Source organism: Anabrus simplex, chromosome 2 (assembly GCF_040414725.1).
Source record: "Anabrus simplex isolate iqAnaSimp1 chromosome 2, ASM4041472v1, whole genome shotgun sequence".
Classification (NCBI taxonomy): Eukaryota; Metazoa; Arthropoda; class Insecta; order Orthoptera; family Tettigoniidae; genus Anabrus; species Anabrus simplex.
The window spans coordinates 838,705,335-838,731,012 of NC_090266.1; the positions used below are offsets into that span (position 1 = coordinate 838,705,335).

Genomic DNA, 25,678 nt, shown 5'->3' on the forward strand with positions numbered 1-25,678 from the left:
CCTGCAGCTCCTTCTTAGTCTCTTTACTTCTCTGTTATAATATAGTGGATCTTTACCATTCCTTACCACCTTTAAAGGTACAAACCTATTTTCACATTCCTCAACAACTGCTTTAAACCCATTCCAGAGTCTGTTTAAATTTTTATTTATCATTTTCCACTGATCATAACTACTTTTTAGAAACTCCCTCATGCCTGTTTTATCAGCCATATAGTACTGCCTAACATTCCTAATTTTAATACTTTCCTTTCTTTCACATTTATTTTTAACTACAACAAAAACAGCTTTATGATCACTAATACCATTTATTACTTCAGTTTCTCTATAGAGCTCATCCGGATTTACCAGCACCACATCCAGAATATTCTTCCCTCTAGTTGGTTCCATCACTTTCCAAATCAGCTGCCCTACCCATATTAACTTATTTGCCTTTTGGGTCACTTTTCCTGCCATTCGCATTACCTTCCCAATTGACATTTGGTAAATTGAGATCACCTGCTACTATCACGTTTCTCTCCATACTGTTTCCATTATCTTATCAAATAATTCTGAATCAGCATCAGTGCTTCCCTTTCTCTGCCTGTACACTCCAAACACATCAAGTTGCCTATTATATTTAGAGATGAGCCTTACACCTAGAATTTCATGTTTGTCATCTTTAACTTTTTCGTACCTTACAAATTCTTCTTTAGCTAGAATGAATACTCCCCCTCCTACCATTCCTATCCTATCTCTACGATACACACTCCAGTTCTGTGAAAATATTTCTGCATCCATTATATCATTTCTCAGCCTTGTTCATACTTGTTCAAGTATGTAAATGCATTACGTATTACTGAATGAATAACAGGAATTTTACTCTTCATGGTGGAAAAACTGTCATTCCCATCCAAGAAATTGTAAATTGTAGCTTGCATGCTTCAAACCTGTATACCTGTACAATGTAACAAAAATTTGTAATGAGTCCGTTTCTCTGAATGTGTAAATATAGGAAAATAAAACCTCTGACTAATCCATAAAGGAGAAAAGTCACATTTCAAAAAAGTGGCTATCATGTGAGTTCATAAAAAGATCAAAGCAGACTTTCTAAATTGCATTATCACCAATGAGTCACTGCAATGATCACAAAAGCTCATTCCGTCAAAATAAAAAGGTAACTTCATTGCTGTGCTAGATATAGTACGACACCTCAGCCATGAGACAAAATGAATAAGTAAAGCTGTTGTGATAAACCATTCAGGATGGTGAGATATGTAACCACTCTTGGAGAACGCATTTTGAATCACCACGCCATACACATTGTTTTACTATAATTTTCCAATTGCAGCTAATATTGCATCAAGTTGCCTATTATATTATATTATGGTGTTTCCAGTGATATGAACAACACTGTTAACTTATCTAAGGCATTTGATAGGGTAAATCATGGGACACTATTGGCAAAAATGAGTGCAATTGGACTAGATAAAAGAGTGCCTGAATGGGTGGCTATATTTCTAGAAAACAGAACTCAAGAGAACTAGAGTAGGCAAATCTTTATCTGACCCTGTAATAATTAAGAGGGGAATTCCTCAAGGCATTATTATTGGACCTTTATGTTTTCTTATTTTTATATTCATATATACATCTATATATATATATATATATATAAAATAAGAGTTTTATCTGTACATTGCTCAGAATTTGAAAAGAATGGTATTTCTGTATCGGTCATATCCACAGTAACCAGGAAATGCACTTTTTACTTTTCTGTAATTTTTGTCTATCTGTCTGTCTGTACACGCATCACTAGAAAAAGGGCAAAGAGAATTTAATGAAAATCGGTATACAAAGTCGGGGAAAAAGTCGCTACAATCTAGGCCATAAATAATTTTATTCACGCTGATAGAAATGGTAGTTTAGGGGAAGGCCTAAAATTTAATTTTCAAATATTTATGGTTTTAGTAGCCCTATCGTAATGAAAATCGGTATGCAAAGTCGAGGAATACGTCGCTACAATCTAGCTATGAATAATTTTATTCACGCTGAGTGAAATGGTAGTTTAGGGGAAGACCTAAAATTTAATTTTTAAATATTTACGTTATTAGTGGTCATATTTCATTGAAAATTGGTATGCAAAGTCGGAGAATGAGCCACTACAATTTAATCTATAAGTAATTTTATTTACGCTGAGTGAAATGGTAGGTTGGGGGAAGGACTAACATTTAATTCTCAAATATTTATATTATTAGTGGTCATATCGATAAATACTACATAACCAAAGTTATACAGAATTAAATTTCCGACCATTTATGTCTTACACATTTTTACCGTACCGGCTATGGTAACACAGATATTCATGAATTTGTATTTTTGTTGCCAAGTCCATATCAACGCCGAACCACGAGAAAATGGGTTAACAGAATTTAATGAAAATCGGTATATAGAGTCGGGGAATAAGAAACTACAGTCTAAGCTATAAACAATTTTATTCATCCTGGATGAAATTGTAGTTTAGAGGAAGGTGCCTAAAATGTAATTTTTAAATACCAATATTATTGGTCCTATCGAAAAGTACTACCGGTATATAAAAAGTTATAGAGAATGCAATTTCCGATCATTTATCTTTTATTCAGTTTTACCGTACCGACTATGATAAGAATGGTATTTCAGAGTCGGAAGGAAACGAAATCAACAATAACATTACTTTGACCATTGTTTATTGAGATGTTCTTTGTCTCTTATCCTGCCTCTCAACTCCTATAGATGGGATTACTGCTGCGTACCGAGTAGGCCTATAACAGCCTGACTGAATATTGGCGGGAAATATCCGGGGAGTAAGAAAACTTTCTTCTTTAGCATGCCAATCGTCTGGTTCATATATTTTCTGATACAGCTGGTACGTAACACACTGGTTCATCATAGTATTTCAGCTATTCGATCCCTACTCTGACGCGCTGTTTCGAATGAGCAGTGTGCATACTTAGGCAGAGCCTCATTTAGTAGTAGTAGTAGTAGTAGTAGTAGTAGTAGTAGTAGTATGGCCTGGTCTAGAAAAATAATTTAGGCCTTTTTCCAAATTATAGCACTATCATATTCACTAAATAACTCAAAATTCAACTCTGAAAAGAGCCGTTTCTTAAGAAAAGGTTCTTTTCTCTTCACTTTTATTAAATTCTACATTCAATTTATTCCAAACTAGCAGTGAAGAGGAGGTTTCTCTTCTGGCTTGGAGGAAAAATTTCCCTTCAAGTCAGATGGATTTTTCCGCCGCCAGTGCATTGAATTGATATTTGCCGGCTCACCGGGTACTCCTAGGAAACAGATTAGTAATTGGGCATAGTTTTTGCCCTGGGAATCTCCACTATTCGACCCTCTCCCCGCCCAAGAAAACCGAAGAGTGTTCACGGATCATGGCTGTCTGCGGTTTGTTCATTCCAGGTCTGGAACTTTGGACTGTTAGATAGGCAGCGTAGTCCTGTTCGTTAAAAGTAAGAAAATATGTGGTGTTTAATTTGAACGAGTATTTCGTAATATGAAAGCATTGCTTTAAATCGCGTCATTCCTATTGACGTCATTGTATGTTCATTTCGGTTGGGAAAACTGCTAAGACAGTCTTTCTTAGGATGTAAAAAGGCATTATAATCAAAACATCCCAACCTGATTGTGACTGATGGTATGAAATTGGGTCTACCATTACAGTGAAAATTCCCTCAGTCTTCATATGAGAAAAGATGTTTGGTGACCGCCGGTCGCGTTTCTAGGGTAACGTTAAGAGCTATACAATTTAAGACAAATTTGCTCACAACGTGTACACTACCTAACCTAGAATTCTGTATACAATGTAGAACTCCGTAGCGAAGCACGGGTACATCAGCTAGTATATATATAAATGATACGAGTAAAGAAGTGGAATCAGAGATAAGGCTGCTTTTTCAGATGATGTTATTCTGTACAGAGTAATAAATAAGTTACGGTACAAGATTGTGAGCAACTGCAAAATGACCTCGATAATGTTGTAAGATGGACAGTAGACAATGGTATGATGATAAACGGGGTTAAAAGTCGGGTTGTGATTTTCACAAATAGGAAAAGTCCTCTCAGTTTTAATTACAGCATTGATGGGGTGAAGTTCCTTTTGGGGATCATTGTAAGTACCTAGGTGTTAATATAAGGAAAGATCTCCATTGGGGAAATCACATAAATATGATTGTAAATAAAGGGTACAGATGTCTGCACATGGTTATGAGGGTAATTAGAGGTTGTAGTAAGGATGTAAACGAGAGGGCACATAAGCCTCGGGTAAGACACCAACTAGAGTATGGTTCCAGCATATGGGACCCTCACTAGGATTACTTGATTCAAGAACTGGAAAAAATCCAAAGAAAAGCAGCTCAATTTGTTCTGGGTGATTTCCGACAAAAGAGTAGCATATAAAAAATGTTGCGAAGTTTTGGCTGAGAGGACATGGGAGAAAGGAGATGAACTGCTCGACTAAGTGGTATGTAATACGAATATAAATGGTCCGTTATGTTCCGAGCTGTCACTGGAGAGATGGCGTGGAATGGCATCAGTAGACGAAGTAGAGGTGTCTTTAAAAGTAAGAAAGATCACAATATGAAGATAAAGCTGGAATTCAAGAGGACAAATTGGGGCAAATATTAGTTTATAGGAAGGGGAGTTAGGGATTGGAATAACTTACAAAGGGCGATGTTCAATAAATTTTCAATTTCTTTGGAATCATTTAAGAAAAGGCTAGGAAAACAGCAGCTAGGGAATCTTCCACCTGGGTGACTGCCCTAAATACAGATCAGTAGGGATTGATTGATTGATTGATTGATTGATTGATTGATTGATTGATTGATTTTCTTCGAACATGAAATGGGATGGGTTCTTTGTTAGAATCTAACTCTCTTTTCGTCAACTTTCGATTCCTTTCATTGAGGGCAAGATTAGCGCAGTGGCCTATCCGCTGGCTTTTTATGCGGACTGTTGAGGTTCGAATCCCAGTCGACCACGGGTAGGAATTTTTACTTGAAACATCACATGGCGTCCGGCCTTTAACCCCCAGCCAAAATAATAACAATGATCCTGGGTGGCTGCGGTTACCCCAGAAATACAGTAAATGAGATAAGCTGAATTGAGTAGTATATACGAGTTAACACACATAGAGGTCGGTACACTGGGCGAGTTGGCCGTGCGATCAGAGGAGCGCGGCTGTGAGCTTGCATCCGGGAGATAGTGGGTTCGAATCCCACTGTCGGCAGCCCTGAAGATGGTTTTCAGTGGTTTCCCATTTTCACACCAGGCAAATGCTGGGGCTGTACCTTAATTAAGGCCACGGCCGCTTCCTTCCAACTCCTAGGTCTTTCCTATCCCATCGTCACCATAAGACCTATCTGTGTCGGCGCGACGTAAAGCCACTAGCAAAAAAAAAAAAAAAAAAAAAAAAGGCCGGTACACGCATATTAGTGTACAGAATACAGTAGATATGATATATATGCATTCTTCTATATAAACGAATGTAGATAAGTAGTTGTCGATCCTCAAAACTACTCTGTATCATTATATTAGAAGAAGATAAATCACATAAAATAGCATCAGTATTGGGTATTTGAGAGGTTCAGCCAAGGGTAGTGACTATACAATCGGAATAGTAACAGTAAGAGGAACTATTCTTTTCTTGGAATATGAAATCTATCCTAATTTTTTGAAAACTCTTCCTACCAAGTTCTACAGACAATGCACACACAGTATTATCAATGTTGGGAAAAAACTCACTTGGAACATATCGGGGCTGTTCGTGCCGACAGAGCTTCCGCTAGCCCCGTCGCCACCACCGTGGTGAACGCCATCGCCATCTTCGAAGTTCGCAATGATCTGTTCGCGATCATCAGCAACATCATTCAGTCGGTCGTCAGGGTCGAGTATCCCTCCGTCTGATTGGGATTGCAGGTTGTGCACTACCACCCAGGAGTCAGACGACTGAAACAGACAGGAAAACATCCACATTAGCCTAATCGATTTAGAGTAATAAACGCAACAATCATGATATATCTTAATCTTACTGTTGTATGTCCGTCGCGCCCTTCTCGATCCGCCAGCCAGCTACACGCGTGCCAGTGTGTTATTCTTCGAGCCTCCACGCGCAGCCCTCAGTGCGCGTGCCTGGAACGTCGTGTGTGCTATAAAAAGGAGCTCCTAGCCTGTCCAGACGCGACGCCAGAGCTGAGCACTTCTCAGTGCTTGCTATTTCTCTTTCAGGAGCTTTATTTTTCAGGAGGACCAGGATGGAGAAGTCGACCCTACCAGTGAGGCTGGTCGACTACGACTACGAGGGAGCCGTCGACAAGCTGCTGGACGCGATCGACACGATGGATCCCCCCAGCTATGAACGCCCGGGGCTGGTGGTGTTCAACCGGCTGGGGGAAGACGACCACCAGGGGACGCTCCACGTATTCGACAACCTGAATGCGACTGCGGAGTTCATCGGAGAGCCACTCCTGCCGATCATCGGCATTATGGTTACTACCTGGGCGATTATCATTCGCCCTAACGACGCAGCCAGCTTCAGGGTCTACGAGGAGCGCGCGTCCCAGCAGTTCCAGGTTGCCCGGCTACCAGGACTCAGGGAGCACCTGGACGTCTCGGGCTACCAGGAGGCAGCCTCGCAGACGGAGCCAACGACCGAGGACGACGGCGGCGCTCCCGAGCGCCGCGACGGCGCGACTCGAGTTGGAAAGCTGTACTCCACCAAGTACACGCAGACCAACAAGGCGACAACCAGGGCGAAGTGGTCGCAGACGCAGGCCTACCAGGAAGGGCCTGTTACCCGGGCGCAAACCAGGAACGCGCCCGTGATGGTGGAGAGCAGCACAGCGGTGGAGAAGGACGCCCCCTGGCGTACTGAGACTGCTGCCCAGGCCCAGCCTGCCTGCACGTCTGTCGAGTTGCAGACCTCGATGTGCGCCCCCAGGACAGGGAACGCAGTCGAGTGTTAGCATCGACCGACGCCACCGCCGCCGCCAGCCAGGAGAAAGAAGAAGATGGCGACGCAGAGGAGCCGGCAGCTACCCCGGGGTCACCAGGCCGGGAGGAGGGCCACCAGGGCGAGGCCTCTTCCCCCGCCGAGAAGCAACCATTGGGACCGACCGACGCCGCCGCCAGCCAGGGGAAAGAAGAAGATGGCGACGCAGCGGAGCCACCAACTACCCTGGGGTCACCAGGCCGGGAAGAGGGCCACCAGGACGAGGCCTCTTCCCCCGCCGAGAAGCAACCCCCGGGAAGAAGAAGAAGACGACGCCGCACCAGGAAGCAGAAGGCGTCGCTGGCTCACCAGGAGAGGACCGCCAAGCCGCAACCCAGGACTGCTCCCAGGACAGCAGCCAACCGAGGAGCCAATCAGGAGAGGACCTCAGCGGGTAGCGGCAGTCAGGTGAGAGTAAAACGTCCCCCTCAGCAGCTCTTGCAGTGTTTCCGCTGTCTGAGGTGGGGCCACCGTCAGGTTAGCTGTGGACTCCAAGTGAAGTGCAACCGCTGTGGTGGTGATCACCACTACACGGCCTGCGCAACACTTAAGGAGGCGCCGGTGTGCGCCAATTGCGCGGGGGGCCACCCGGCCTCCCACCGCAGTTGCCCAGTCTACAGGGCCATGGCGCGGGCAGAGAGGAGGGAGGCCCGGCGCCATGACCCACCCCATTCCAGGAGGCCCCCGCCTCGGCGGGCTTGGCCTCATTCTCCGGGATCGGAGACTGGGTACGAGGTACCCCAAGGAGGTGGAGTCGTGCGACAGGCCCTAGTGGTACTTGACGCATGGCTCCGCAGCCGGCAAGGACCGCGCTAGTCCCAGCAGTGCCCAGACGGACTGATCCCCAGGCGATGGAATGGCGAGGAATTGGTTTATGTTTTGTGCATGTTACCTGTTCCTAACTAACACAACCTCTGGTCTTTTTCCAGCCCACATCCTTGCATGTGCTATCACAAGATGTCAGGTTTTACATGTAGGCTCTTTCTTCTTTCTGCCTATGTGGTTTTTCCCTGACCCTTCAATACCAAACTTCAATACCATATACCTAATACAATATCGCCTGGTAGCGTGTTTGACATGGAAACAGGCAGATACTCCTTGTATCACTTCCCACTCTTCCCTGCTATCTCTTTCTTCTTCTTAGAAATAATAGCATGTCGGAGGCCATGTAGATTGAGTCGTTGGTCACGCGGGGGGAGCGGGCTTCGGGGGCCCCCCCGAAGAAAAAAAAAAAAATGTCCAGACGCACACTGACCCCGGTGTCCAGCTCCAGAATACACCCTACGTCGAGCACGGAGGCTACTCCTCTTGAAAATGTGCTTCGGCCAGGTGGACTGAATTTCTGGCGGTAAGAGGTCTCACCTCGGGTCACCGCTCCTCTTGTCTGTTCCGCTGTCCATGTCCAGTCTTACCATTATATGCCACTATCATTCCCTAGCTAATGCAAGCTCCCATTATCAACTTAGTTTCGCTAAGTAGGAACTCTTCAGTCATTGAACTTACGTTAATGAACTCAGACACTTCAACAAGGAAGGACTCTCTGAGATATTTACGTCAGTGCTTCTGATAGTTTTCGACTATCAAGAACTTTTCATGTCACAAGGACTATCTTTCCGAAATAGTAGTGAACGTGAATACTCCAACGTGTATATAGTGTACAAAGACAGACTCTTTCTCCAAATTCATAGTTCATTTTGCTTCGAGATAACTTTCAGTTTTGTTAGTGTAAATATTGTAATTTTACATGTGAAGCAAATAAAGAAGTTGTGTTTTTGTAAACCCCAACCTTGTTTACAACACTTACCACTCGGTAGATCGTTTGACGGGTCATCAACGGACATCAGGCTAAATATTCTGTCCACCTTGAACAGGATTAATATAGAAATAACAAGAATCGGTGGATGTCAAGCTCTCTAAACAGGCAGGAGGCATTTGTAGAAGAGCCCGTTGTCGTGACAGACGTGGGAGATCACTGCAGAGTGAGAACACTTAAATGGTTATAAAACCAATTGACTGCCGTTTCAATAACTGAAACGAGCGGAACTATTCCCGCTTTTGAATTAAACTGAACACTAGGGATGACCAAAAACCGTCAGTGACCATAATAATGTTCAAACATTGACCTGGATATCTCAATAAACAATTAAAAGAACGTCCAATACGATAGGCTGGAGTGTTTGACTTAATTCGATTGTGAAAGAGCTACTAAAGTACAACCTCAGCCATCTTTGATTTTACAGTTTCCTGGGATTTGTTCTCCTTTGACCAACTGGAGAATAAATCCGTATTAATAACAAATACGTACATTGGACAGAAAAAAAGGGACACAAGATATCACACAGACATTACATAAACACACCTCATGGGCTTACAAAATGAATATGGATGTAATAATAATAATAATAATAATAATGCTATTTGCTTAACGTCCCACTAACTACTCTTACGGTTTTCGGAGACGCCGAGGTGCCGGAATTTTGTACCGCAGGAGTTCTTTTACGTGCCAGTAAATCTACCGACACGAGGCTGACATATTTGAGCACCTTCAAATATCACCGGACTGAGCCAGGATCGAACCTGCCAAGTTGGGGTCAGAAGGCCAGCGCCTCAACCGTCTGAGCCACTCAGCCCGGCGAATATGGATGTGTTAGGAGTTAATGATATTCAGGTAAGGGGAGATAACGCGGTACAGATAGGAGATTATGAAGATCTTCGTTGGGAAAATCACTATTGCACGCAACACGGTTTCTGTTAGGCACCTAAATGAGTGAACGGTGTGGGTATATTTAGCTGTTGGAGAAATTAGGACGAGAAATGCCTCAGTGCATTCACCAGATGAGGGTGCAGATGAAGATGTAGTAGGCAAGTTTTATACGGCACTGAGTGAGCAGTCAGAGTCAACAGCAAGGATTGCAATGCGAGAGTTGGAAACAGAACTGGAGGGTACGAAAAAGTGATGGGTAAATGTGGATAAGACATGGACGTTAATAGGAATGGGAAGAGTTTACTAGGCTTCTGTGCTGGTATGGAATTAACTGTTACGAATGCCTTCTTCAAGCATAAGGAAACACATGGGAGGGTAGGGGCACAGCATCCATAACAGATTATATCACAACCAACCTTGAATTCAGGAAATCTATTAGGAATGTGCGAGTATTCCGGGGATTTTTTGATGATACAGACCACTATCTGATCGGTAGTGAACCAAATATCCCTAAGCCTAGGGTAGAGAAAGTGAAATCTGTCTGCAGACGAATAACGGGAGGAAATTGCCAGGATGAGGAAATTAGACAGATTAAGGGGATTAGTGATAAGTTTCAAACAGTAGACAGTAAGCGGGTTCAAGGTACAGAAAGGGAATGGGTGGCACACAGGGATGTTGTAGTAGAAACAGCAAGGAAATGTCTAGGAACAACGGTTTGTAAATATAAGGAAACACCGAACATTTTAGTGGAATGCTGAAGTAAGGGCAGCTTGTAAACTTAAAAGGTAGGTGTTTCAGAAATGGCTCCCAACAAGGACTGATGCAGACAGGAAATTGTACGTAGATGAAAGAAGCAAAGCGAAACAAATAATTGTTGAATCCAAGAAGCCGTAGGAAAAATTTGGTAACAACCTGCAAAGGTTAGGTATAGCGGCGGGAAATCTTTCTGGGCAGTAATAAAGAATCTTAGAAATGTAGGGGAAAAAAGAAATGAATACTGCTACGGGTAAATCAGGTAAACTCAGCACAGATCCTGGGGAATCACTGGACAGGTGGAAGGAATATTTTAAAAATGTTCTCAACGTAAAAGGTAATCTTTTGGGTGACGTCGTGAACAACCGAGCTCATGGGAAGGAGGACACTTGGTGTCGTCCTGATTGCGAACAGTCCAGATTGCGAACAAGTGGGTACCTGAAGGCGATAATTTGGGTTTGACACACATTAATGAGTCCAGATTGCGAACAAGTGGGAAATACCAAGTTGCCCAAACCGCTTGACTAGAAATGTTGACTTGGATATGAAAAAAATTCTAATTTGGCGGACTGCAGAAAAATTAACCCTCAGTTGGTACACCAAGTTCTGGTACACGCAATTGGAATACTGGGTAATAAAAAAAAAGTTAAAAGCATGTAAGAAAAAAACCCACTTGTTTCCAAATAAACTGACTATATCACTTCTTATGTATTATTTTGAATAATAATAATAATAATAATAATAATAATAATAATAATAATAATAATAATAATAATAATAATAATAATAATAATAATAATAATAATAATCAATATTATAAAGGCTAATGCCTTGTCGATGCAACCACTCACTTCTTTCATTGGCATAATAATAATAATAATAATAATAATAATAATAATAATAATAATACCGGTCGAGTTGGCCGTGCGGTTAGGGGCGCGCGGCTGTGAGCTTGCATACGGGAGATAGTGGGTTCGAATCCCACTGTCGGCAGCCCTGAATATGGTTTCCCATTTTCCCATTTTCACACCAGGCAAATGCTGGGGCTGTACCTTAATTAAGGCCGCGGCCGCTTCCTTCAAACTCATAGCCCTTTCCTATCCCATCGTCGCCATAAGAACTATTTGTGTCGGTGTGACGTAAAGCCACTAGTAAAAAAGAAATATTAATAATAATAATAATAATAATAATAATAATAATAATAATAATAATAATAATAACGTATTAATAATACAACTCTCACTAATCCACCAAAACAACTACCCCTCTAGTTATGTTATACAATAAAAAATGTAATCTTCTAAATGGTAAGATTACCTCAAACTAAATTATTAAACATTTTCAATAAGAAAAATATTTTTGGAAATATGGTTAGGTTATCTAAAACATCCCAATATACCAGTTAATGTTAATACCACTAGAACAAAACTTACATATGAGACTGTTTTGAAAATTGTATCTGTTTTATGCATCTCAAGTCAACACTAATCTCTTGTTCGCAATCTGGACAGGGTATATTTAGTTGTTCGGAATCTGGACGGTTTTTGCCTTGTTCGCAATCTGGACTGTTCGCAATCAAGGCACAACCGGACACTTGACGTTGGTGGAACTTACGCTTGAGGAAGTGGAAAGGATGGCAAATAAACTCCACCGTTAATACAGCTGCAGGAATAGATAAAATTAGACATGAAATGGTGAAATACTATAGTGAGAAGCAGGAATAAAATACCTCCAGAGAATAATCAGATTAGCAGTAAGTTACCTTATGATTGGATGAAAGCGGTAATTGCACTCATCTTTAAGCAAGAGAACAGAAAGGATTGCAGCAACTATCGAGGTATTTCATTGATCAGTACCGGTATACCAGGCTAGGTGTTCATCGACATATTAGAAGGAAGGATGCGTTTAGTTGTTGAGAGTAAGTTGGACGAAAGCCGGTGTGGTTTCAGACCACAAAGGGGCTGTCAGGTTAAGATTTTCAGTTTGTAGTAGGTAACAGAAAAATGCGATGAGAGGAATAGACAATTACGTTTATGTTTCGTAGATCTAGAGAAGGCATATGGCAGAGTACAGAGGGAAAAAATTGTTATCCGTACTGGGGGATTATGGAATTAAGTGTAGAGGCCATTTCAAGTATTTAGAATGAATATTCTCCCAGGATTGTAGTATAAATAGTGAGACTGAACCAAGGTGCAGGAAAGCTAACGTAGTGAGGTCGCAGTTGCAATCAATTGTATTTTGTAAGAAATAAGTCAGCTCCCAGATGAAACTATCTTTACACCAGTCTGTTTTCAGACCAACTTTGCTTTACGTGTGTGAAAGCTGGGTGGACACAGGATATCTTACTGATAAGTTAGAAGTAACAGACATAAAAGTAGCAAGAATGATCGCTGGTACAAAGAGGTGGGAACAGTGGCAGAGAGGGTACTCGAAATGAGAAGAAAAGGGCTAGGTTAGGAGGGAACTGGACTGATGAAGCTGTATGTCGAACCGGCTTCGGGAGGGTGGATCGTGCGAGGCGAATGGAAGAAGACAAGTTACCTAGGAGAATAATGGACTCAGTCATGGAGGGTAAGAGAAGTAGAGGGAGACCAAAGATGATGATGATGGCTAGACTCAGTGCCTAATGAGGTATGGCTATAAACGAGACCACAAGGCTTGTTACAAACAGAGGATTATTGTGGCGTTAGTAAATTCACCGAGGCTTGCAGACTGAACGCTGAAAGGCATAACAATCTATAATGAAGATGTATGTATGGTATATGTACGAGCCACACGATGATCATAACTAGCATACTATACATATTAAAGCTTCCATTAAGACCTTTCTTAACGTACAAATTAAGATAATCAGCTAAAGAGGGTTGAAATTCAATATTGCGAATGCCAGCGCCGCACTACGCGATCTCAATGGAGCACGTTTTGTACGAAATAGACATCTTGTTCTCCCATACTGAATCCACCTCATACCGTTAGTCTGAACTGCACTTGTCCGTCTGTTAAGTTTTCAGCTCAGAGGCTGTTTGGATCCTCAATCAGCCCCGAGTCAGGGGACCACTTGTGGTAGGGTGGCCACATCCTTTCTGTTCCTTATCCAGCTAAACACCACACGTTCTACCTACCCAAGTGATTAACCACATCTAAGGAATGTTACTTAACTTCGGAAATCACATTTCATCTCAACATACATATGACGTTAGATTTTGCTCGTTAAGAGAACTAAACTACACGTTTAATCCCTAAGACCAGGTAAAGGCTACCTACCTCTTCCTCTTAGCGCCTAGCAATTGTTGACATTGGGCTAGCGGCCTAGAAATTCCCCTCCTCGACGTTGACCTTGACCACAAACCTGAGTCAGTAATATTAAAGTCTTTGTTTAACTCATTAACAGCTGGAGCCTTATTAGCTGCTAATTGTTACTTATTGCTGTTGTTATTATTTGACCGAGTAAAAACATTGGGAAGTGATTTCGAAAAAGTGTACAGGGAGCTGAAAGTAAGGATTGATATAAATTTGTCCGTGGTAAAGTGTGGAAGTACTGTAAGGAAACGAATAGAATTAAGTAACTAAATACATTACATCTACCAGATATTGTAACAGGAGTTTAATCATAGCTATGAAGTGATATTATGGATGAGGAAATTTTCGCCCAGACCTGGAATGTTTATTGCAGAGACAGGATAGATTCGAAAGGAGGGGAGTACTCATTCTGGTTTTATATTTATGGCATGTGTCCTCCGAAGAGGCCTGGTGCAGATCTTTCGAGTTAATGCCATATAGGCTAGGGGCTTTACGTCGCGCCGACACAGATAGGTCTTATGGCGACGATGGGATAGGAAAGGTCTAGGAGTTGGAAGGAAGCGGCCGTGGCCTTAATTAAGGTACAGCCCCAGCATTTGCCTGGTGTGAAAAGGGGAAACCACGGAAAACCATTTTCAGGGCTGCCGATAATGGGATTCGAACCTACTATCTCCCGGATGCAAGCTCACAGCCACGCGCCTCTACGCGCACGGCCAACTCGCCCGGTATGCCATATAGGGGACCTGCGCGTCTATGAGGATGGGATTCCACCTATGATAATTTATAATTATGAAGACGGCACACACACCCAGCCCCGGGACTATATGAATTAACCAATGAAGGTTAAAATCCACGACCCGGCCGGGAATCGAACCCGGCACCCCCTGGACCAAAGGACAGAATGCTAACCATTTAGCATAGAGCCAAACTTCATTCTAGTTAAAGAAGAATTTGTAAACTCTGAAAACGTTAAGGATGAGAAACATGGGATTCTAGGTGTAAGGCGCATCCCCAAAGATAATGGACAACTTGATGTTTTTGGTTTGCACAGACCTGGAAAGGGTGATGCTAACGCAGAATTATTTGATAAGATAATCAGCTATGTGAGAAACTACACTGAATGGAATGTGAATGGTGCAGGTGATCTCACTTTATCAAATGTTAACTGGGACGGTAATGCGAATGACAGAAAGCAAGACCAACAAATGGTAAACAGGTTAATCTGCGAAGGACAGCTGAATCAGAAAGTGATAGAACCAGCTAGAGATAAAAATATTTTGTACATGGTGCTGATAAAACCAGATGAGCTCTGTAGAGAAACTGAAGTGATAGATGGGTAAGCGATCACGAAGCTGTTTTCACCGCAGTTAAAATTAATGTGATAGAAAGGAAGTTTGTAAAAGTAGTAATATTAGGCAGTACCGTATGGTTGATAAGGTAGGCACGAGGGAGTTTTAAAAATAATTTATGATCAATGGAAAATGGTAAATAAAGATATAAAAATCCTATAAGATGGGTTTAAAGCAGATGTTGAGGAGTGTGAAAGGCAAAGATCCACTATATTATTCACCTAAAACCTGTTTTCAAGTCAGTGACCAGGTCAGGAATGGAATGAATGAAGTCCCCATCTTGCGGCGAGGATAGGAATTGTGCGGGCTGCCGAGGCCTGTCGCACTCCTCTGGGGCAATGATGAATGACTGACAGATGAAATGAAATGATATTGGAGTGTGTTGCTGGAATGAAATATGGCAGGGAAAACCGGAGTACCCGGAGAAAAACCTGTCCCGTCTCCGCCTTGTCCAGCACAAATCTCACATGGAATGATCGGGATCTGAACCACGGAATCCAGCGGTGAGAGGCCGACGCGCTGCCGCCTATGCCACGGAGGCTCGACTATATTATAGAAAGAAAAAAAAAAAGAGATTAAGGGGGAAGTGCGAGATGGAAAGATATAGAGTTAAGAAAGGTTGTGGGAGTAGGGAGAAATTGAAGGAACTTACCAGGAAATTGATTTAGCGAAGAAGCCTGCTGAGGGTAATATGATGGATGGCAAACATAACTGGCAGCCATGTGAAGTTTTAGTGAAAAATGGAAGGAGATGTACAGGTAGATACTTTAAGGCAGAAACGAGTTCCAGGAAGGACATTCGTGGAATTACAGTGTAAATAACCAAGAGGAGTATGTGTGTGAGGATTTACAGAAGGCAGATGTATTTAGTCAGCAGAGAGGCGTGATTAGCTCAGTAGCTTAGCATCTGGCTTTCTACCCCCAATGCTGCGGTTCAAAACACAGGGTTGATATTTACATCTCAAAAATCACGTGGTGTTAGGAAGGGCATCCGGCCAAAACCAAAATGAGCCTGGGTGGCTACAGCGACCCCAGGAATAGTTTGGATAAGTTAAAGAAATTTAGATGTATTTAGTCAGCAGTATGTAAAGACAGTTAGATACAGTACAGGGTTAATGCCCGGGTAGAGGAAGTGACTAATGCTAACGAAGTAGCCTACTAAAATTTACCTATGATAACAAAAATACTTATAAAAAGGTACAAGAGTTGAAAACTAGAAAGGCAGCTGGAACTGATAAGACAGCTATGCTATGGGTTGGGATATAGTACATATTTGATTACTGTTTGCATGAAGGAGCTATACCAAAATGATTGGGGAATTGCTATGTATATAGCAGCCCCAGTATACAAAGGAAAGGGTGATAAACATAAAGCGGATGATTACAGGCCAGTCAGCTTGAGGTGTGTTACGTGTAAGCAATGGGAAAGCATTATTTCTGATTTTTAAAAAAATAAATCTGCTTCGCCTCGCACCGACACAGATAGGTCTTATGGCGACAATGGGATAGGAAAGGCCTAGGAGAGGGAAGGAAGCGGCCGTGGCCTTAATTAAGGTACAGTCCCAGCATTTGCCTGGTGTGTAAATGGGAAACAACGGGAAACCATCTTCAGGGCTGCCGACAGTGGGATTCGAACCCACTATCTCCTGGATGCAAGCTCAAAGCCGCGCTCCTCGAACCCAAGGGTAACACAAATTGTAACTCATTTCCTACACGCGCAAGTTCTTTATACTTTTATGATAATCAACAACAACAACAACAACAACAACAACAACGAAAATGGACCTTTCTATATGAGACAGTCGCTGTGAAATTTTCCTCACAGAAGCAAACCTTGGGAGTTACGTGCAAATACTCGTATAAGCTACCAAAGAGCGTTGGGCGCACTAGCCTCGCCCAGAGCCAGCACGGAACGGCGTTCCAACACGTCTCCAAGGAGTTCCACAACACGAACATCTCCAGCTCCAAGCTTCAATCCTCACTTTAAAAGGTTGCTCAGAATTGTCCACGAAAGTTACAAAACCACACCTTTTCTTTTCAGAATCGCAGATTTGATCTAATCTCGTGAAACAGATTAATTAATTACACAGTTATCCCCCTGAGTATAATTTTAACAGCATGGAAAATTAAACGTTCAATAGACAATTTTAAAGAAGAATAAGCTAATAAGTTCCTGCACATTAGTTCTTTTTTTAAGTCACACCGATACAGATAGGTCTTATGGCGACGACGGGATAGGAAAGAGCTAGGAATGGGAAGGAAGCGACCGTGGCCTTAATTAAGATACGACCTTCACAGAACATTCTGTGATTAATAAATTTTACAGTTCCAGCCCTTAATTTATTTCCGCAACCCGATTCTCATTTGTCTGTAACTAGTGTTGACGCCTAACGTTCACACTACAGAAGGTTTGTTCAGTGTTTTCTAAAATATGTTTCTTATTTTATGTTTAGTATTTACAGTATATGCATCTTAGTTTGTAAAACTATTTGCTATTTTGCTTTACGTCGCACCGACACTGATAGGTCTTATGGCGACGATGGGATAGGAAAGATCTAGGAATGGGAAGGAAGCGGCCGTGGCCTTAATTAAGGTACAGCCCTAGCATTTTCCTGGTGTGAAAATGGGAAACCACGGAAGACCATCTTCAGTGCTGCCGACAGTGGGGTTCGCACCCACTATCTCCCGGATGGAAGCTCACAGCTGCGTGCCCCTAACCGCACGGCCAACTCACCCGATGCTTGTTCTCTAAAGGGGTTCAAATTCCACGTCAACGGCCCCTCATAATGGTACTTATGGTTAGTAAAGTGGAACTATGGTATTTCTCAAGCTGCGGTACTAATCAAAAGTAGCGTAAACTCACGGTGTTCCAACCATTATGGTACTACTCACAAGTATTATACGTCGCACAGGTAACGCAGACCCATGGTGTTTATCATATAATGGCGCCATTCGTAGGCAACACAAACCCATGGTGTACCTCACATAGGTGTAACAACCACAGTAACTCGTACTATCCCGTGGTGGGGCCCCTTTAAACAACAAGTATCATCATCATCACTATCCCGTGGTATTCGTCACATAGTGGGTACTAATCACAGGCAACGCAGACCAACAGCGTCGCTCATATAGTGGTACTAATCACAGGTACTGGAAACCCACAGTGAACCGCTCTGCTGCTACTAAACACAAACCTATTGTGTATATAATATAGTGGTACTCGCAAGTAAAGGAGACCCATGGTGTTCCTCGCGTGATGGTACTAATCACAAGTAGTTTCATGGTTCTAATTCAATCATCCCTTGATCGCCCCTTTCAGTCGCCTCTTACAACAGGCAGAGGATACCGTGGGTGTATTCTTCGTCTGCGTCCCCCACCCACAGAGAGAGAGAGAGAAAGAGAAAGAAGGGATCCGTCACTTGCAAAAATGAGTAACGGGCGAAGGAAGTCAAGGGCCACGCAGGGCGTGAAAATGAAAGACGCCCTAGGCCTCGAATGCTCTAATACCACCGGGGTCGGCAAAGAACAAGAGCTGACCAAGGGAGGTCGGACAGGATAGATGAAAGTGAGGAGCCTGGTACAAGTAAGTGGAAGCGATGCCAGGACTCAGTTAAGTGCCCCGTGGTCGCCATCCCTCGCTCCCAAGTTGAGAGCACCAGGGACCCCTTTTAGTCGCCTCTTACGACAAGCACAGGATACCGTGGGTGTATTCTTCATCTGCGTCCCCCAAGCACAGGGGTTATATGTCTGGTTTAAGTAGTATGTACCCCCTGTGGGTGGGGGCATCCGAATAACATGCAAGGTATCCCTTGTCTGTCGTAAGAGGTGACTAAAAGGGGTCTCGGGGCTCTTAACTTGGGAGCGTGGGTTGGCGACCACGAGGCCCTTAGCTGAGTCCTGACATTGCTTCCACTTCCTTGTGCCAGGCTCCTCACTTCTAGGAAGTCTTCATTTTTTCGGCCCTTGTCATTCTTTGTCCGATACCTCCATGTTTCGAAATGTCGGACCCCTTCCATTTTTTCCCTCTGATTACGTTAAAAGAGCTGTACTTCCTCTTAAAACAATAATCACCACCACCACCAAGACGTATGATAAAACAAAAGAGAAGCGAGCTCTCCTTGATAACTTAATTTTTGTATGAACTGTCCATTTCCGGTACTGATATCCGACATTACACACAGATCTGTATCCCTAACCGAGAGGTTTTCAGCCTTTCATTAATCAAGTGCTATATTTAAGCAGTAGGAATATTAACGGGACGCCTGCTCAGTCTATCTGACAACAGTTTATTTGTTTAGTTATTTTACACGTTGTTTTACGTCGCACCGACACAGATAAGTCTTATGGCGACGATGGAACAGGAACGAGCTAAGAGTGGGAAGGAAGCGGCCGTGGCCTTAATTAAGGTACAGCCTGGTATGAAAATGGGAAACCACAGAAAGCCATCTTCAGGGATAGTGGGGTTCGAACCCACTATCTCCCGGATGCAAGCTCACAGCTGCGCGCCCCAAACCGCACGGCCAACTTGCCCGGTATTATTACTGTCTAATGCAGCCCTTGTAAGCCAACCCCTTCAATCAGGGCGGGCGGGGTCCGTCGCGTATAGGAGCCTGCATGTTGTTATGATGGAAGATGGTGTTGTGTGTGACCTGCAGGAATGTCGGGGACAGCTCAAACACCCATTCCCCGAGTTAGAGGAATTAACCGTTTACGATTAAAATCCCACGACCCAGCAAGGAATTAAATCCGAGATCTGAATGCCAAGACACGGATCACTCAGCCATGCAGCCGGACGTTGAACGAAATTTTTGAAAATAATACCACACTGAAATGCACTCTGAAGTATTTCGCCCTGAACCAGTAAGACAATTCTTACATAAATAGCGTATCAAACTCAGCGACACTAGTGCAGACATACATACTAGAAATGGGATTGGTAGCGAAAGTCCTTAATTACCAGCTGCCATATTACGGCAGATAACGAGCATTTTATTTTTTAAAGTAAATTAAGGATCGTAACTCTCTCGGCACGGAGCTACACCACTTTCTCGTCTCTGCAAGTAGGACACAATTAAGTGGTGGAAACTGGGCCAATATAAAGGAAGTAGCATAGTTCACATCACTGTTCAACTTGTGGGAATGCGAACAAAGGCAACAAAGTGTAGGATATGTGCCACCAATTACTCTATTACTCTGCCCAGAGTATAGCAATTTGGTAACAAGTCCAAGCTAATATGTCACCTTTACATTCGGGCTGAAAAGTTTAAGAACTGTTTTGAAAGGAATAAAACAACATTTGATGTCATGGAACCAAACCAAATTCTGTGGCACATAGAGCTAATAAAAAGCCTTAGCCTGACAAGACAACCGCTGCCTGACTGGGTGGCCTGTAGATATTGGAGTGCACGTGGTCAAACCAACATCCTCAGCCGCATTTTTCGGCTTTCTAGGGGTGTGATAGCCACGTCGCATAGTTACTGGCTTCTCATCAAAGTGGCCATAGTTCGAATTCCGACAAATATATAAGGTATTTTTGAAAATAAATGTAACGTCTTATAGTTCGGATTCCACGTAAAAGCTGAGGTCCTGTGGCTAGGATTATGACATCAGCAGTCACTTAGAACTATATCTTGCTTATTTGCTTTCCTTTTGGCTTTCTTGACCCATTCCGTAGCTTCTCAGATCATCAGTTTCCCAGTTTGTTTTCCGAAGCTGGGGAACACCGTTACAGCCCCCAGTCCAGAATTAAAATCCTTGGACCAGGCAGGGATCGACCATAGTGCTTCCGGCTAAGAGGCATGCTACCCCAGCGTGCAATTCATCACACCTCTCACGAAGTTCTTAGTGGCTAACTAGGACCCGCATTAATCACTTTTCAGTTAAGGGTCAAGACGAACTTATTGGGAAGGCCTGTTAGGAATACTTGGACGTGCCTGCCAAATGATTAGTTCTAGCCACATCAGGAAGTAAATAAGAGTTTGAACTACGTGTCGACCGTCCTTGGAATGATAGTTTGCAATTTTACATTTGAACTTCACACTACTGGCTACATTCGTTTCCTTCCCAATTCTAATATAGACTTTAGTAGAGTCTAATTAAATCGAACAATGCAATTCCAAAAATCTGGGTAGTCTGAACAAAAGTGGAAGTAAAACAAATTTAACTGTAAAAGAAAAGTTACTGTAATAGTGATGGGACATTCGATTCATTTGATTCCGTTCACGTTACTGAATCGATACAGTGGACCGATTCACGGCACATTAGTCACCGCACCTACTGCATCTGTGTAATATGTACTGGTAAGACAGCAGCAACAGCATTCAGTGCTCGCAGCTGCCATCTGGTCTTCATACTATGAACTCCTTTCTTAGAAAAAATGCTAGTCACTCTAATACATCGGAGGTTTCCGGCGACGCAGGATGGGGAAGGTCTAGGATTAGGAAGGTAGCAGCCATGGCCTTAATTAAGGTAGAGTCCCAGCATTTCCTGGTGTGAAAATGGGGAACTACGGAAAACCATCTTAACGGCTGCCGACAGTGGGATTCGAACCCACCATCCCCCGAATACAAGCGCATAGCTACGCGATACTAACCGCACGTCCAACTCGCTCAGTCATTTTTGAAAATATGTATTTTTCTATCAGCTGAGGATTTTTTAAATCGTCATATTTTGTATAAGCTACCCGAGATGTACAGTAGCCCGCTGGTTTTCTGATTCAACATACCGCTGGTAAAGTTATTGCGTCAGTCGGCTCACTTACTGTCCACATATGATTGAAATATTGTGCAACGATGTGACATATGAACTGAGAGAATACTGAGCCGTTCGTCCCAATATAAAACGGATACTGTGAGCATGACTCATAGTCATAGGGCAGGCTAGAGTCGAGTTTAATTGTCAAATGTCAACTACAGTAAGTTATAATATTAAGATTCATTAAACTAATAAATAGTATAACCTAATAGCCTACCTACTTACTAGCTACTTCAGAATTATGTTTTTACTACCTTTTTAACACTGCAAATAAATCCATCTATTATTTAAACCTCCCTGTAAGAACAGGACAGTGAATGCAAGTGGGTATTATTTTCAAAAGAGCTGAGCTCGAGAGTCCATTATAGCATACGATTCTTTCAGTGTACTATGGCTCACTGTATGTCTCGCTGCAGCGGAAGCTCGGCTCTCCGCCAGTGTTCAGTGTGCCGATAAGGAGCCGTGTGTATCTTGCGTCTTACTGAGCCGTGCTCGTTCACGATTCTTGCGATGTGCCATGATTCACTGTCTCGCTGCAGCGGAAACTCGGCTCCCCGTCAACGTCCAGTGAGTGCGCCACTCAGCACTGTCCGCTGGGAGTACCTGAATCGTGTGCCGTGAGCTCGCCGTTCCTCTGAATCGATTCACTCGGACACTTGAATGAATCGATACACTGCTTCGAATCATGCATTCAGTAGCCAACACTACACTGTAATACTGTACTTCAAAGTAGCGAAAGAAAACACTGTGTAAATTCACGCAGTTTATTTTGCTTTCGAAGGTGATGAAAACAGCGTATTATAGAGTAATTACAATGAGTATTTAATGTAAAATAGGTATATATATTTACTTGGTATGTTCATAACATTTGTATTTCTCTTTTGTGGACACAAGGTGAACAGCGTACTCATACCACCCCTCCTCCAGCTCTCACTAGGGGAACCCGCAAAGTGTAACAACCCGATTAGCCAGAAACTTCGCTCAGTGGAAGAGGAGTGGAAATAAGCGAGCACATGTTTCGGCTTATCCGTAGACACTCGACCGTTTCCCGAGAAAATAACGGTCGAAGTTTCCGGCGTGCTTTACGTACCTTTTAAAGCATGCCAAGTTCAACTGACGCGTTGGCGCAGCGGCTATCGCCGCAACTTCAGACTTTTGCGCCGTGTGTTTTTTGTTTTTGTTTCATTTATCTACTAATGTCCATTGACGATTACAACACGAATGTTTCTTATCAAATTAGTGGATACAAGGGCGTCTCGTTTGGTTGTAAAATTACAACTGGCTTTCACGATAAGCGTTATGTATACAGGAGGCCGGTCTAAAAGCCAAGAATAACGGCCGAGAAGGGGGTGAGAATGACACTCGGGAAAGGAACGTCCTCACGCTGATTCCCTTGTATGGTGGAGAAATAACAGCACAAACTATCCAAGCTTTGTTTTGCTAGCGAAGAAAATCTCTATACATAATTTGAACGTGTAACGCAATATTGTGAGGAAACTGCAATGCTAACGCCTATGTATTATCCTGGAATATCTATCACTGCTGGGGATGTCATTAAAATTGAACACAGGTATTCCTTCAAGTGACCGTGCAGAGCATTGTTCAGTAAAGACAAGGATACAACTTACCCCAAGAAGTCAAGGCTTAGTGATGAGCATTTTACATTATGGGGAAAATAATTTTAAAAGTTCCTCTATGGATCAGTGGTAGATGTCGTCTCCGAATCCTAAGACTGCGGGTTCAAACCCGACAGAGGACGACGTATTTTTGAAAGGCGAAAACCTATCCGTTCGAACACTCCGTGTCGTACGATGTCGAGATCTCTGGTGTCACATTTGGCATTCATACGACAAAATTAATTAAAACTCAGTCATCGTTCGACCAACAGGTGTTTTGTTTACACTACGGAACGTCGAAATTGACGCACGGACAGCCTAGATGGCATCGAATTAAAATGTCTCCACATGGTAGCTGAGGCTATACGATCATCATCATCATCATCATCATAGCCCGCCTGGTGGCCATGGTCGTTAAAGCGTCAAGTATTTCCGGTCTGACACCGTAGTGTCCGACTCCATGGCTAAATGGTTAGCGTGCTGGCCTTTGGTCACAGAGGTCCCGGGTTCGATTCCCGGCAGGGTCGGGAATTTTAACCATAATATTGGTTAATTTCGCTGACACGGGGGCTGGGTGTATGTGTCGTCTTCATCCTCATCATGACGCGCAGGTCGCCTACGGGAATCAAATCAAAAGACCTGCATTTGGCGAGCAGAGCTTGTCCTCGGACACTCCCGGCACTAAAGCCATACGCCATTTCATTTTACCGTAGTTAGCCGGTTCGAGCCCCGTTGGTGCAAAAAAAGTATTCACCATCAGAAATGGTCGGCGGGGTAGGAGAAGTGGTGGAGTACAATTTCTAGTCAATGGATTGTGTACCAAAAGCCTGGGTTCAATTCCAGAACATCTCCGCAGTGTTCGCATGGAGTGAGCGTATATGACTGTTGATGGTGATTCGTTCGTCGGGTTGTTACACTTGGTGGGCGTCCGACTCGTTGGCTGAACGGTCAGCGTACTGGCCTTCGGTTCAGAGGGTCCTGGGTTCGATTCCCGGCCGGGTCGGGGATTTTAACCTTAATGGGTTAATTCCAATGGCACGGGGGCTGGGTATATGTGTTGTCTTCATCATCATTTCATCCTCATCATGACGCGCAGGTTGCCTACGGGAGTCAAATTGAAAGACCTGCACCTGGCGAGCCGAACCCGTCCTGGGATATCCCGGCACTAAAAGCCATGCGACATTTCATTTACTTGGTGGGCTTCCCTCGTCGTCGCAATACGAGGCAAAGGTATATGTTTCATCTGCCTAACGTGAGAACTCTAGCTCGGGCAAACTCATGGTTGCTGAGGGCACTAAAATCACTGAATGAGGTGGGTGAATCAGTGGACTGTTTTCACTCACCAGACGTGTCCTAACGACCTCATGAATATAAGGTACCGGTACACTCTGCAAAATATATAAATATGTGTATGTAAATATCCCTAGATGTAGTTTATTCATGACAATTATTTAAGGAGATTCATTTTTTATTTATTTATTTATTTATGGTGTTATAAATATGTGTATATAAACGTTCAAGGTTTAATTTAAACTTGGTTATTATTTTAGGAAATTAGTGTTATTTATTTAAGGTGTACTTGTTGTAGGGCCATATATGGTTTTATTGAATCATCTACAATTGGGCAAATAACCAGTTGATTATCTACCTACCTACAGGGTTTCACCCTCTCCCTACCTCATTATCATCATCACCACCACACACCCAGACGCGCAGGTCGTCCATGGGAATGAATGAATGAATGAATGAATGAATGAATGAATGAATGAATGAATGAATGAATCAATCAATCAATCAATCAATCAATCAATCAGTTTTATGTCTAAAATAATGTTATTTTGAATGTCGCTTAAATATGTATAGATTTTAAGAAACACCGAACCGAGGGAGCTGGCTGTGTTGTGTGGGCCGTGGGTTCGAACCCTACCATCGGCAGCCCTGAAGATAGTTTTCCTGTGGTTGACCTTTACATTTAGAAGTAATTTAAGTACAAACTTAACTTACTCTAAACACTGCGAGATCAACTTATCGCGTTAGTAGACACGGAACCAGGCAAATGCTGGGGCTGTACCTTAATTAAGCCACGACCGTTTCCTTTCCACTCCTAGGCTTTTTCTATCCCATTGTCGCCCTAAGACCTATCTGTGTCGGTGCGACGTAAAGCAAACAGCAAGAAAAAGTAGACACGGAACAATAACT

General features: G+C 43.0%; 1 protein-coding gene across 8 annotated transcripts in view; it reads right to left on the reverse strand.

The window, feature by feature from the left end:
- The window catches only part of baz (bazooka), an 842,954-nt gene that overhangs the window by 248,685 nt on the left and 568,591 nt on the right, over positions 1 to 25,678 (reverse strand). For all 8 annotated transcript variants that reach the window (XM_068226299.1, XM_067141558.2, XM_067141556.2 and 5 more), the window contains one exon: positions 5,761 to 5,964. In XM_068226299.1, coding sequence (XP_068082400.1) covers positions 5,761 to 5,964 — 204 coding nt within the window. The remainder of the gene's footprint in view (positions 1 to 5,760; positions 5,965 to 25,678) is intronic.